This window comes from Mixophyes fleayi, unplaced genomic scaffold, assembly GCF_038048845.1.
Source record: "Mixophyes fleayi isolate aMixFle1 unplaced genomic scaffold, aMixFle1.hap1 Scaffold_53, whole genome shotgun sequence".
Classification (NCBI taxonomy): Eukaryota; Metazoa; Chordata; class Amphibia; order Anura; family Limnodynastidae; genus Mixophyes; species Mixophyes fleayi.
The window spans coordinates 171,807-185,840 of NW_027448223.1; the positions used below are offsets into that span (position 1 = coordinate 171,807).

The following is a 14,034-nucleotide window of genomic DNA, read 5'->3' on the forward strand; positions in this document are numbered from 1 at the left end:
ATAGGTGTGCAAGGGTCAGTGTCAGTATATCCCACCACTTTATTACTAATTGTCCAAATCTTATTTGCTTGTATCAGAAGTAGGGAAGGCCGAGAGCCAAGCCGCCCAGACAGTAACGACTCCAGTGTCGGACTGGCCTGCCGGGGAGCCGGGCTATCCCCCGGGAGGCCCTGTTGCCTGATAACCCCGTCCTCTTTGTTGGTGGGACGGAGCAGAGAATTACTCATACTTGCCAACTCTCCCGGAATGTCCGGGAGACTCCCGCATTTTGTGAGAGTCTCCCGGACTCCCGGGCGAGTGTGGCAATCTCCCGAATTCTGCCCACTTCACTAGGAAGTGCCCCACTTCCTAGTGAAGTGGGCAGAATTAGATCCCAAACGCCGCGATTCCCGGTGAATCGCGGCGTTTGGCCCCGCCCCCGCTGTCAAATGACGCAATTTGCGTCATGACGTCACAGGGGGCGGGGCCGAAATGACGCGATTTCGGCCACCCCGCCCCTTCACGCCCCCCTCCACTGGCTGGCTCCCGGAAGGGAGCTGAAGAAAGTAGGTAAGTATGGAATTACTGAGTTGTGGTCAGTCTAAATATGAAACGGAGACTGTCAAACTAATAAATCCCTTCCTACAGCCAGCACGTGAGAACACTTCCTGCTCCCGAGACAGAAATGCTGCACAGTGACACAGATCTCAGATTACTCCTTCTGTTGTAGTTGCAGGCGTCCTGTAGTCATAAAGTTGCCGTCCTAACTGCAGTGTGAGTCCGTGTAATCAGTAAGTGTAATAAATCGTGCAACTTCTCTAGAGCTCTCAACTGTGTGACCTCGGAGGGAGGGAGATAAATTAGAATGGCTTCATGGCAATATACGTCTTCAGTGCCTCTATAAAAGGATCCTATTGCAGCTGACCAATGAATGGATTCCTAATAAACTAGTACCAAATTCACTGTTTATATCATGTTTCATGTTTATTTGTTTTCAATCAATTTTGGGACTCTATTCCCTATAGAAGCATATCTTAATCAGAATAAAACACATTGAGACAGTTAGTTCCTTATAGGATTGCATCTGCTATATGCTTTAATATTAATGTTTTGCTTTTGTCCTTTGTAGTGGCATTGGATTATTATTGATTGTACATTTTGTGGGTAGATCATTTTTTAGAGTCCTGTTTTTATTTGCCAGTGTCTAGAGTGTAGGGAGTGTGATTAGTTTTATGTAATATTTTAAATGTGCATATATTTTTATGCTAATAAATTTGTGGTTTCTATAGTGCTTCATGGATATATTAATTTTTAGGCTATACCCTTATATTGTGGTTTTCATATGATGAATGGTTGATCTCTAGTGCTGTACTATAGCATTTCTTTTCTGTGTACACTATGAGAGAAGAGAACACTAACCACAAAAAATGGACAGCACACAGAGGGGGAGTGAAAGGGAAATGTGAGCAGATGGACACAGAGGGTATAGCCTTGCATTTAATATGTATCTGTCCCTAGTGATACAAAGCATCTAAAATGAATTCAATGGGGGCCCCTACCGCTGCATTTCCCCCGGTGGGCCCTTCATGTCCCAGTCCGACACTGAACGACTCTAAAGGCATATGGCTAGCATTGATTTGGCGCACTAATTCCCATAGCAGATTGTGATAATCGTGATCAGAGATCCATGTTTTAAGATTGGCCAACTGAGAGGCAGTATAATAGAATTTCAGGTTAGGATGCGCAAGGCCACCAGAGGGTCTAGACCTTTACAGCAAGCTAAGCTTAACCTTAGCCCCCACAACCAGAGAAGCCAAATATTGATCACTGCTACAAAAGATGGAAGGCGGTATATGTATGTGTCAAATTTATCCTGCCAGAGACAGAAAGTGGGAACTTCCTCCAAACATGAATTTTTGATTTAAGATATTTGACTTGAGGTTGCAAATTCAGTTGTACATATTCTGAAACGGTATTAGTAATCCAAATTCCCAGATATTTAAATTTGGGTTGCCATTTTAATTGGAGAAATTTCAGTGGACCATACAGCACAGTGTCTCTGCAGTGTCAGTACAGCTCTTATTATCACTGCAGTACAGTGTCACCATACAGCACCCAGTGTCTCTGCAGTGTCAGTACAGCTCTTATTATCACTGCAGTACAGTGTCACCATACAGCACCCAGTGTCTGCAGTGTCAGTACAGCTCTTATTATCAGTGCAGTACAGCACAGTGTCACCATACAGCACCCAGTGTCTGCAGTGTCAGTACAGCCCTTATTATCACTGCAGTACAGCACAGTGTCACCACACAGCACCCAGTGTCTCTGCAGTGTCTGCACATTCCCCTATTATCACTGCAGTACAGCACAGTGTCACCATACAGCACCCAGTGTCTCTGCAGTGTCAGTACAGCTCTTATTATCACTGCAGTACAGCACAGTGTCACCATACAGCACCGAGTGTTTCTGCAGTGTTAGTACAGCTCTTATTATCACTGCAGTACAGCACAGTGTCACCATACAGCACCCAGTGTCTCTGCAGTATTAGTACAGCTCTTATTATCACTGCAGTATAGGACAGTGTCACCATACAGCACCCAGTGTCTGCAGTGTCAGTACAGCTCTTATTATCACCAGGGCTGCCAAGAAGAATTCAGGGCCCGGGTACAACAAATTCATGGGGCCCCCCTCATAGTGAAGTAAGCCCCAAAATTTTTTTGCGCCGCCTTACGGCGGCGCAAAAAAGATTAGTTATATGGTCATATATTCAGGGGCGTGGCTAGCCAAACGGCAGTGCAAAAATTTTGGGAGGTGCGGTCATGCATTTGGGGGCGTGGCAAACGTGCCATTGGGGCGTGGCTAACATAAAAACCACTAGGCTCTCAATTCGCCGGAGCGTCACATATGTTTAAGCACTCCTGACTTTCAGGACATCTACCACCACAGGGTAGTATACAAACAATGCAGTGTGTACACAAACAGTTCAGTCTTGGCCTACACCTTACATTGGACACAACATTCACCAAAAATTGGTATTGTCCCTACTAGAATCACAACATTTCACACACTGTGCTGCTCTCTCCTACCTGTTCTTCTCACTTTCTCCACCTGTGGCTGCTGCTTTCTTTAGTTGTGGCTTGTCCGGATCCAGAAATGTTGAAGGACCTATTTTGAAAAAAAAATGGCTACATTTAGAAAATTACAGCCAGCCCCAGCGTTAAATCAATAGCACCCACGATTAATAATTAGGCCTTCCTCCAGCTCCAATATTACAATAATGTGCCCCTTCATCATCGCCATGCCTTATGATCACACTGTGCCCTCCATGCTGTTTTTGCCCCCTTCATCTGGCTCCCCTTCATCAGACTATACTATGCTGCTCCCCCCCTTTTTCAATCCCACTGTGCCATGCCTCCCCCCCCCTTTGTAACCCCACTGTGTCATGCTGCCCACCATTTTTTAACCCCACTGTGCCATGCTGACCCCTGTTTATTAACCCCACTGTGCCATACTGCCCCGTTTTTTAACCCATCTGTGCCCCTCTCATTTTTTCACCCCCTCTGTCATGCTGCTTTCCCATTTTTTAACCCCTCTGTGCTCCCCCCTCAATTTTTAACCCCTCTGACATGCTGCTTTCCCGTTTTTTAACCCCTCTGTGCTCCCCCCTCAATTTTTAACCCCTCTGACATGCTGCGTTCCCATTTTTTAACCCCTCTGTGCCCCCACTCATTTTTTAACCCCTCTGACATGCTGCTTTCCCATTTTTTAACCCCTCTGTGCTCCCCCTCATTTTTTAACCCCTCTGACATGCTGCTTCCCCGTTTTTAACCCCTTTGACATGCTGCTTTCCCGTTTTTTAACCCCTCTGTGCTCCCCCTAATTTTTTAACCCCTCTGACATGCTGCTTCCCCGTTTTTAACTCCTCTGACATGCTGCTTCCCCGTTTTTTAACCCCTCTGTGCCCCCCCTTATTTTTTAACCCCTCTGTCATGCTGCCCCCCCGTTTTTTAACCCCTTTGTGCTCCCCCTCATTTTTTAACCCCTCTGTCATGCTGCCCCCCCCCCCCCCGTTTTTTAACCCCTCTGTGCCCCCCTCGTTTTCCTCCCTTCACTTACCTTTTCTCCTCTCTTGGTCTTCTCTGCTGCTCTGTGCTCCATTGCTCCAGACTGACTGAATGCTGGGCATGACATGATGACATCACACCCAGCATTCAGACAGTCTGAATAGAGCACAGAGCAGCAGAGAGGAGGGATGCCGGCTCCGCGATCAGGTGAGTATGTTTTTTTTTTTTTTTTAAACTAGCCTGCTCCCCCCACCAACGACCGAGCCCCCCCCCCCCCCCCCCCCCCCCCCCCCCCCGCCCAAAAAAAAAAAAAAAAAAAAAAAGGAAAGGAAAAAAAACGTTTTGAAAAAAAAAATTAAAAAATTTAAAAAAATCAGCAGCGCAAGGGCCCGGGCCGGGCCCCCTGACATGCCGGGCCCGGGTAATTAGTACCCGCTCCCCCCCCCTCTCGGCGGCCCTGATTATCACTGCAGTACAGCACAGTGTCACCATACAGCACCCAGTGTCTGCAGTGTCAGTACAGCTCTTATTATCACTGCAGTACAGCACAGTGTCACCATACAGCACCCAGTGTCTGCAGTGTCAGTACAGCTCTTATTATCACTGTAGTACAGCACAGTGTCACCATACAGCACCCAGTGTCTGCAGTGTCAGTACAGCTCTTATTATCACTGCAGTACAGCACAGTGTCACCATACAGCACCCAGTGTCTCTGCAGTGTCAGTACAGCTCTTATTATCACTGCAGTACAGCACAGTGTCACCATACAGCACCCAGTGTCTGCAGTGTCAGTACAGCTCTTATTATCACTGTAGTACAGCACAGTGTCACCATACAGCACCCAGTGTCTGCACAGCCCTTATTATCACTGCAGTACAGCACAGTGTCACCATACAGCACCCAGTGTCTGCAGTGTCAGTACAGCTCTTATTATCACTGCAGTACAGCACAGTGTCACCATACAGCACCCAGTGTCTGCACAGCCCTTATTATCACTGCAGTACAGCACAGTGTCACCATACAGCACCCAATATCTGCAGTGTCAGTACAGCCCTTATTATCACTGCAGTACAGCACAGTGTCACCATACAGCACCCAGTGTCTGCAGTGTCAGTACAGCTCTTATTATCACTGCAGTACAGCACAGTGTCACCATACAGCACCCAGTGTCTGCAGTGTCAGTACAGCTCTTATTATCACTGCAGTACAGCAGTGTCACCATACAGCACCCAGTGTCTCTGCAGTGTCAGTACAGCTCTTATTATCACTGCAGTACAGCACAGTGTCACCATACAGCACCCAGTGTCTGCAGTGTCAGTACAGCCTTTATTATCACTGCAGTACAGCAGTGTCACCATACAGCACCCAGTGTCTGCAGTGTCAGTACAGCCCTTATTATCACTGCAGTACAGCACAGTGTCACCATACAGCACCCAGTGTCTCTGCAGTGTCAGTACAGCTCTTATTATCACTGCAGTACAGCAGTGTCACCATACAGCACCCAGTGTCTGCAGTGTCAGTACAGCCCTTATTATCACTGCAGTACAGCACAGTGTCACCATACAGCACCCAGTGTCTCTGCAGTGTCAGTACAGCCCTTATTATCACTGCAGTACAGCACAGTGTCACCACTGTTATAAATATACGCAGCTGAATTTTAAAATATTTTATTTATACCTATAGTAAATTCAGCTATGAAAGAAGACACATTATTATTATTATCGTTTATTTGTAAGGCGCCACAAGGTTTCCGCAGCGCCGCACATAGTACAAACAGTAGACTATACAGGGTAGAACAGTACAGAACAATAAACACACAGTACCAGTACTTCAGAAACTCCAGGCAGGCAGATACAGTAGAGACGGAGCAGAAGAACAGGTATGGAGACAGGAGGGAAGAGGGCCCTGCTCATACGAGCTTACATCCTAAGGGAGGGTAAACAGAATCAGGCACAAAAGGGAGCAAGTGAATCAAAGGGGAGAGAGAAGAGGGGTCAAGGGAGGATGAGCGAAGAGATGAGCGGTTAAGTGGATGGTTGGTCTTAAGGAACAGGTGAGTTTTAAGTGCCCGCTTGAAGGAGCACAGATTGGGAGAGAGACGGATGGAGCGAGGGAGGTCGTTCCAGTGAAGGGGGGCAGCACGGGAGAAGTCTTGGATTCGAGAGTGGGAAGAGGTGATCAGTGTGGAGGAGAGGCGGCGATCATTGGCCGAGCGCAGGGAGCGGGCAGGAGTGTGAATGGAGAGGAGGTTAGATATATAAGGGGCAGTTAGAGATATAAGGGGCACATTCCACAAATGGGAAAATACCACAATACTGCCACCTACAAGTCATTGCTTCAAATCCTACCTACAGTTGCTGCATCCCAGGAATTGTAATTAGCCACTGGGCGTTCCACTGAAGATGTGGCCGATTCAAGTCCAATGTTTGCCGTAAGTTTGTTTGTTTTCATACATATATTTTGCACCCACTACAATGCAGGTGTAAATGCCGACTGATAGTGATGACCGATACAATATAGATTTTGATTTGCAAATTACACAATATATGTGCCACTAAATATCTCAGAACAACTGTATACAACTAAGATAGACTATTAAAACACATTGAAATCATCTTTATTTTTACGTAAAAAAAAAAAAGGAAAATATATTATATTTGAAGTTCAATATTTATATAAATGATTATACTGTAAGACCTATTATTTTATGATCAAAGTTTTATGTGTTCTGATGTGAACTGTTATTGTACATACTCACGTGTGTATACCGCAGTCTGTTTGTGTGTCTACGTACGACAAGCACTATGTCGGCGTAAAGTGCTTCCACCTAGATTCAAATCGAAACGCATCATAAAATACGCTTGGGTTTGAATACAGTCTGAACTGCGCACAAGTTCTGCGCTCTTTTTAAACAAGCAACTTACATGCAATAGCTGTTCAGACATTAGGCCCCATGTGACGTCATAGCCAGTTTATATATGGAAATAGGAAATACTATTAGTAAAACCTGTGTTTGATTCCCTGTACGGTGTGAAAAATGCAGAAAGTTGGTGTCTTGCAGTGCTTGTATTAACAATACAACATCCATTTATATTTGCTAAAGGCCATTCTGTTGTGATGAGACCTGCAGACCGGGCGTTGGTGTGTCTTTAGGACAGTCGTAGCCAACACTCGTATTCCTCCTCATCAACAGTATTTTTGTTTTTGATATTAAAGTGGCAGCATGGCGCAGTCACACAGCCTGTTCTGTCACTAGATGGTGGAGTTTTGTCGCCTATTGACCAACATTACAAGTCTGTCATGTTTTCTGCTGAATTTTGCCCTGCGAATTGCGGGATGGCGCAGCAGGGGTGGGGACGTAATTACACAAATCGCATCACCGCGTTCTCCCCTTGGCCCCTCCCCTCCGGCATCACGGCAAGTATGCATTTTAATGTTTTTATTACAATGGTATTTGTGCCCCTATAAATCATACTTGCCAACTCTCCCTGAATGTCAGGGAGACTCCCTGAAATAGTGGTGATCTCCCTCACTCCCTGAAGAGTCTGGCATTCTCCCTGATGCTGAGCCAGTACAAGACGTGGTTGGCTTCGCCATCTGTGGCATGATGACAGTTCAGAAATTGTGTCCTATGTCCATGTATTGATGCCTATGGAGGTGGCCATTTTCATGGAGACCAAGATTTAATAAAAGACTGACAGGTAAGACAACATGACTTCAGGGTCTTAATGACGCAAATATCGCGTCATCTTAGCCCCGCCCCCTGCTGCAATTGCCCAAATTTAGGGGGCAGGGCCAAGCCCGTGCCCGTACGTCCAATTTCCCGGGATCTCCCTGAAGCCAACAAGAAAAAGTTGGCAAGTATGCTATAAATGCCCCTGGATCCTCCCGCGTAGATGCAAATTATTTTCACCCTAACTGACATTGCCATCTTAGCGCTTTTTTTTTACTGTCCTGCGCAAATGGGGGCAGTAGCACGAAACTAGTCGCGTGTGATCACAGCGGCGTTTGAGCTGCAGACTGACATTGTTGCAGCTTCGTACATGACCTTTATAGTTTCTTTAAAAACACCCCACACGAAAGGATAGCTCGAGCAAGTAAAACGAGGATTGTGTTGTCGTACATTGTCTCTATACCTCCTTAGATATATTGCACATACAAGCAAAGCAGGTTATTACACCTAGCTTGTAGTATTGAAACATTCCTTTTAGTCTTTTGTTAAGCAGTGCAAGCCTGGGCTTGCTATGATCTGTGCTAAACCAATCAGGCATTAAATAAGGTGCCTTAAGGGTCATTTGTGTTTCTGTTGTAAAGGACAGGGATAATGCCAAGCAGTGGAGAGATTGGGAGATTGTTGTGTAACTTGCAACACTAACCAAACAGAGTAGAATATTTCTGTAATGCAGAGAACCTGGTCTCTTGTTGGGGTGGACCTGCAGGTTGTTTGGAGACAGGCAGCTTCATTGAGAAGACTGACAGAGTGATCCAAGCGGTGGACGGCAATGTGGGAAGGTCACCTGCTGGTGCCAACGTAACACAACTTCTACGGGCATTTACTAAGGTGTTATTTCCACCATGCAGAACGGCTCGGATATCTGCACCTTTATGTCGGACAACTTTCCAGAGAAGTTGTTCGAGAGGATTGGGCAGTTTCGTTCCCAGAGGGACCTCTGTGATGTTACGTTGGAAGCCGATGGGGTCCTTTTTCCGGCGCACAAGGTAGTTCTGGCATCCGCCAGCTCTTACTGTAAATTGCTGTTTGCCAATTCCAAGGCTAGAGACACCATCAGATTGAAGAATGTACGTTCTAAAGGACTCAGGAACGTCCTAGATTTCATCTACTCCAACAAACTTCCCTTGTGCCTGGCCAATATTGAGGATACCTTAAAGGCGGCAGAGGTTCTCCTTGTTCGGGAAGCAGTGAAACTGTGCTTCCAGTTTTTAGAAGGTAGCTTGAACCACGAAACCTGTCTGGATATCTTGAACATAGCCATGAAACATGGCTTAGAAGAACTACAACAGAAAGCCAGTGGGTATGTGGGCCACCACTACAAGGACATCCCAGGTCACTTTGGAGATCTGAATAAAGTAGACAAAGGGACGCTCTGTGAAATACTGGAGAGGGAGGAGGTCCCGGGTTGCAGTGAACTGGATCTGTTCAATTTGGCGGTGGGGTGGTTGCAACACGACAGCTCAAGGCTGAAGGAAGCGGGAGACGTCCTCAAGAGAATTCGCTTTCCTCTTATTTCTCTAGAAGATCTTCAGAAATACATAAAGGAGACGCCGATCATGAAAACGGACTCCAGTTGCTTCAGGTATCTCCAAGATGCTTTGAAATACCACTCTCAGCTGTACGCTCAACCCACCATGCCCTGCGAGGGCGCCTCCATACGGTCGAGCTCGGACAAGCTGCTGGTTCTAGGCGGGAGGACAACTGATAACCAAGTCTGCAGCGGCATTTGGTTTCAAACCCAAGATGGAAGCTCATGGTCTGAGCTTGGAGAGATGAGCTCGCCAGTCTACAATCACTGCGTGGCAGTCATTAATGATTTCCTCTTTGTCATTGGAGGGCAAACTAGATTTGACCCATCGGGCAAACATCCGTCAAATGAGGTAACTGTGCCGTAACCAGACTGATTTTATGTGTTTATGGCAGGCATGCAGTGGTGTAATTACCGTGGTATAGAGGGCCCTTATGTAACTTTTTTTATGTGGTCTACAAATGTCTAGTTACGCCCCTGCAGTCATGACTCTACAACATACTTGCCAACTCTCCCGGAATGTCCGGGAGACTCCCGAAATTCGAGTAGGTCTCCTGGACTCCCCGGGAGAGCAGGCAAGTATCCCGGAAGTTACTTGCCAAAATGATGCTATTCGCAATGAATCGTGTCATTTTGGCCCTGCGACAAAACGACGTTTTCGTCGCTGTGGTGGGGCCAAAATGACACGATTGACTGCGCCCCGTCCCCTCCCGGAACTCACTTTTAAAAGGTTGACAAGTATGCTATACAGCACTTCCACGTGCCAGACATTTACCCGGTTTAGAATTCCTCACTTACTATTTAACTGAATTGACCTGGGCTGCATTAATTATTTTGATCTAAAAATAATCTTTCAACCAATGAGCTCTGATAAATTGTCTAAAAGTAAGAGGTGAATACTGAGCCATGTAAATGTTTCCTTGGAGAGATGGGTGATATTATAATATCTTTATCCCAGCATTGGTAAAATAATAAGACTTAAGACTCTAACAATATAAATAAAAATATAGATCCCCCCCCCCCTCAAACCGGTAGCAACGTGTTTAGTAAAAGACAACAATCCAACTCTATAGATAATACTGAATAATGGAAATGCTAATTGTTGAAGAGTAAAAGTGAAGAATTCCGTAATTTGAGACCGCAGGATGTTTGTGTTTTGTGTAGTTATGACAGTGACATATGAACGTGTGACACTAGATCAATAATAGACACAAAGGCTTTTGTGGAACTACACATTCCAGCATAACCTAGGATGGTGAAATATTAACCAGGTCCTCGAACATGACCCTCCCCCCATCCAAACAAAATGTTCTTCTGCTGAACTTTCCACTTAGGAGTAGATTTATCAAACCGTCAAAAAATAAAAAGTGGAGGCGTTGCCCATAGCAACCAATAAGATTCTAGCTGTCATTTATCTACAACATTCTAGAAAATGTTTGCATGGATCTGTTGGTTGCTATGGGCAACACCTCCATTTTTCCTGTTTAGACGGTTTGATAAATCTACCCCCTTCATTTACTATTGCAGCTACGTAGGCTGCATTAATTAATGACAACAAAAGAATGAACCATGCTCTATATGGAGGATTTATGAATCTAACATGTTATTTTTTTTTATTACTGAAATGTCAACATTATTTTATTGTGAATTTTAAAATATGTATAACATGGAAAGTTAACAACAATATTCATTAATCCAGATACTGTTCCTTGGCTATTCTACTTTAAATTGGGTTAGTGACGGCGCCTCAAAGTCTCCTTTTCCACTTAATGCAATCGCATAATTGTCACCAGTACTTAAACTGTCCTATAGCACCATCTTCAGGCATAGAATGGTTACTGCAGGCGTAACAAAGTCAATTTTTCTGTGTTTCATGCTGGCAATACACGGGTTAATCCCGCTGCTCAGCCTGGTGAACGAGCAACAGGTTTACTGTCCGGTCTATCAGTCATGGACTTAATAAAGGACTGGTGTAAAATGCCTGCTGATGTGTTATTACAGGTAGGTGTCTCTTTCTTTCATTAAATGCATTGTTTTCTCTTAGTACTGAGATTAAGGGTGATGTGTGGCCCTTTTGAAGGGTAGCTGGCCACACCACGTGGCCCCTGAAGTGTATCGGGTTGCCCGTCACTGTAATACTTCACTGGCTCCTTCGTTTCTTGTCTCGCCCTGTGCTGAACAATATGAAAGATTCCCCTGGTTACATAAAGCGTGATTTACTGCCAGCGGCCATGTCATCCCTCCTAGGTGTTTCGGTTTGACCCGCGCACCGGTTCCTGGCTGCAAGCTGCCGGCATGCTGGAGAGAAGGACGCGTTTTCACACCGAGGTTATCTGTGACCGTATCGTCGCCGTGGGAGGAGGATCTCTATTGGGTCACCTCACCCAGAGCGTGGAAGAGTACGAGCCCGCGGACAACAAGTGGGAGTACACCGCCCCCTTCCCGATTCCGGTGGCTGATCACGCTGGCACCACCCACAAAGGCATTCTGTACATTTCAGGTAACTATGGCAACGTACCTGTCCCGGTTTGAGGACCTCGTAGGGGTGCAGACTATACGAAAGTGAAGGTGTTGTATTTATTCCTTAATATACGGTAATTGCAACTTTTGCTTTTATTAATAACACATTCTTATCTGTTGTGTATCTCATTGCACTACCCTATTTGTACGTAACATAACTAGGCATTAAAATGTGTTTTCGACACATTATTAGGTTGTGTACAAATATGCCTAATGCTTGCGTATCCTGAAGAGTCTTACCCACTTCTTCCTCGCTCAGTATGGTCATATATTATAAGAAACCACACCCAACCCACACATGATTCATAGAGGGTCCCTTCACCCCATCCTCAGCACCATGCGGACCCCTGATGAAATTGACACCCATAGGAACCCAGGGCCTGATTCATTAAGGATCTTAACTTAAGAAACTTCTTATTTCAGTCTCCTGGACAAAACCATGTTACAATGCAAGGGGTGCAAATTAGTATTCTGTTTTGCACATAAGTTAAATACTGACCGTTTTCTCATGTAGCACACATATACTTGACAGCTTATTTGTACACTGAAATTTAAAGTTGATATGTGTGTGCTACATGAAAAAACAGTCAGTACTTAACTTATATGCAAACAGGGGCGGATTGGGAAGATAAAGTGGCCCTGGGAAAAAATCTGGAAGTGGCCTCATGTGGGCGGGACCAAATCAACTGGCGGGACAAACACAAAAGTAGGCGGGATTAGTACAAAGTTGACTATGCCACCAGAGGGCTGTAAAGTGCTAGACTGCCCATTACATACCACTCTTCCCCCAACATTCCCTCTCACGGGACAGAGCTCTAAAACAGGACTGACCCGCTGAAATTGGGACATATGATTATTGGTTCACCCACATAACGGCTGCCTCCTCTGTGTAAAAGTGATGGGTACATTAATACATAGAAAGTAGGACAAAATGAGCAACTAAATGTAGCAGTAGCAACCCAGTATCAGAGAATGTCATCACAATATACATATTCGTGTTCATTAATAACATGGTGCAGAGGAACTGCCAATATAGAAAAATACAGTTGGCAGACTGTCCTGCTCTCTCCTACCTGTACTTGTTGCTTTCCCCACCTGTGGCTGCTGGTGTCTCTTGATCAGTTGCTGCTTGTCTGGATCCTGGAATGCTGGAGCCCTATTTGGGTAAAAAAAAATGAGTACATGAAATTTAGAAAACTCCAATGAGCTCCAGTGTTAAATCAATAGCACCCACATTTAATAAATTGGCTTCCCTTTAGCCCCAACATTAAAATACTAGTATTCACATTTAAGAAATAAACCTATTTCACTCCCTCCAATCAGCCCCAGCAATAAATTTAATAGCATTTACGTTTAATAAATAGAGCCATTTATCACAACCATGCCTGCATTAAATAATTCATATTCACATTTAATAAATAGCCCTCTTTCTCAAACTCAGCCAGCCCCACATTCAATTAATAGCCCCAAACCATCCCATCTTAAAGTAATAGACCCCGCTATTAAATACCTACCTCACACCCATATTACATTGCCACAAGCCCCCTTTGCCATCACACACATTACATTGCCACAAGCCCCCTTTGCCATCACACACATTACATTGCCACAAGCCCCCTTTGCCAACACACAACATTGCCACAAGCCCCCTTTGCCATCACACACATTACATTGCCACAAGCCCCCTTTGCCATCACACACACACAGCCAACAGGCCCCCTCAGTTGCTCACACACACACACACACAGCCAACAGGCCCCCTCAGCTGCTCACACACACACAGCCAACAAGCCCCCTCAGCTGCTCACACACACACAGCCAACAGGCCCCCTCAGCTGCTCACACACACACAGCCAACAGGCCCCCTCAGCTGCTCACACACACACACAGCCAACAAGCCCCCTCAGCTGCTCACACACACACACACAGCCAACAGGCCCCCTCAGCTGCCCACGCACACACAGCCAACAGGCCCCCTCAGCTGCCCACACACACACAGCCAACAAGCCCCCTCAGCTGCTCACACACACACAGCCAACAAGCCCCCTCAGCTGCTCACACACACACAGCCAACAGGCCCCCTCAGCTGCCCACACACACACAGCCAACAAGCCCCCTCAGCTGCTCACACACACACAGCCAACAGGCCCCCCCCCCAGCTGCACTCTCTCTCTCTCACACACACACACAGAGACAACAGGCCCCCACCG

General features: G+C 45.8%; 1 protein-coding gene across 1 annotated transcript; it reads left to right on the plus strand.

The window, feature by feature from the left end:
• Positions 1-8,618: 8,618 nt before the first annotated feature.
• LOC142134585 (kelch-like protein 26) lies at positions 8,619-11,836 on the plus strand. The gene is made up of 2 exons (XM_075194551.1): positions 8,619-9,656; positions 11,552-11,836. Exons 1-2 carry the CDS (start codon positions 8,619-8,621, stop codon positions 11,834-11,836), a joined length of 1,323 nt encoding a protein of 440 aa, XP_075050652.1.
• Positions 11,837-14,034: the final 2,198 nt, after the last annotated feature.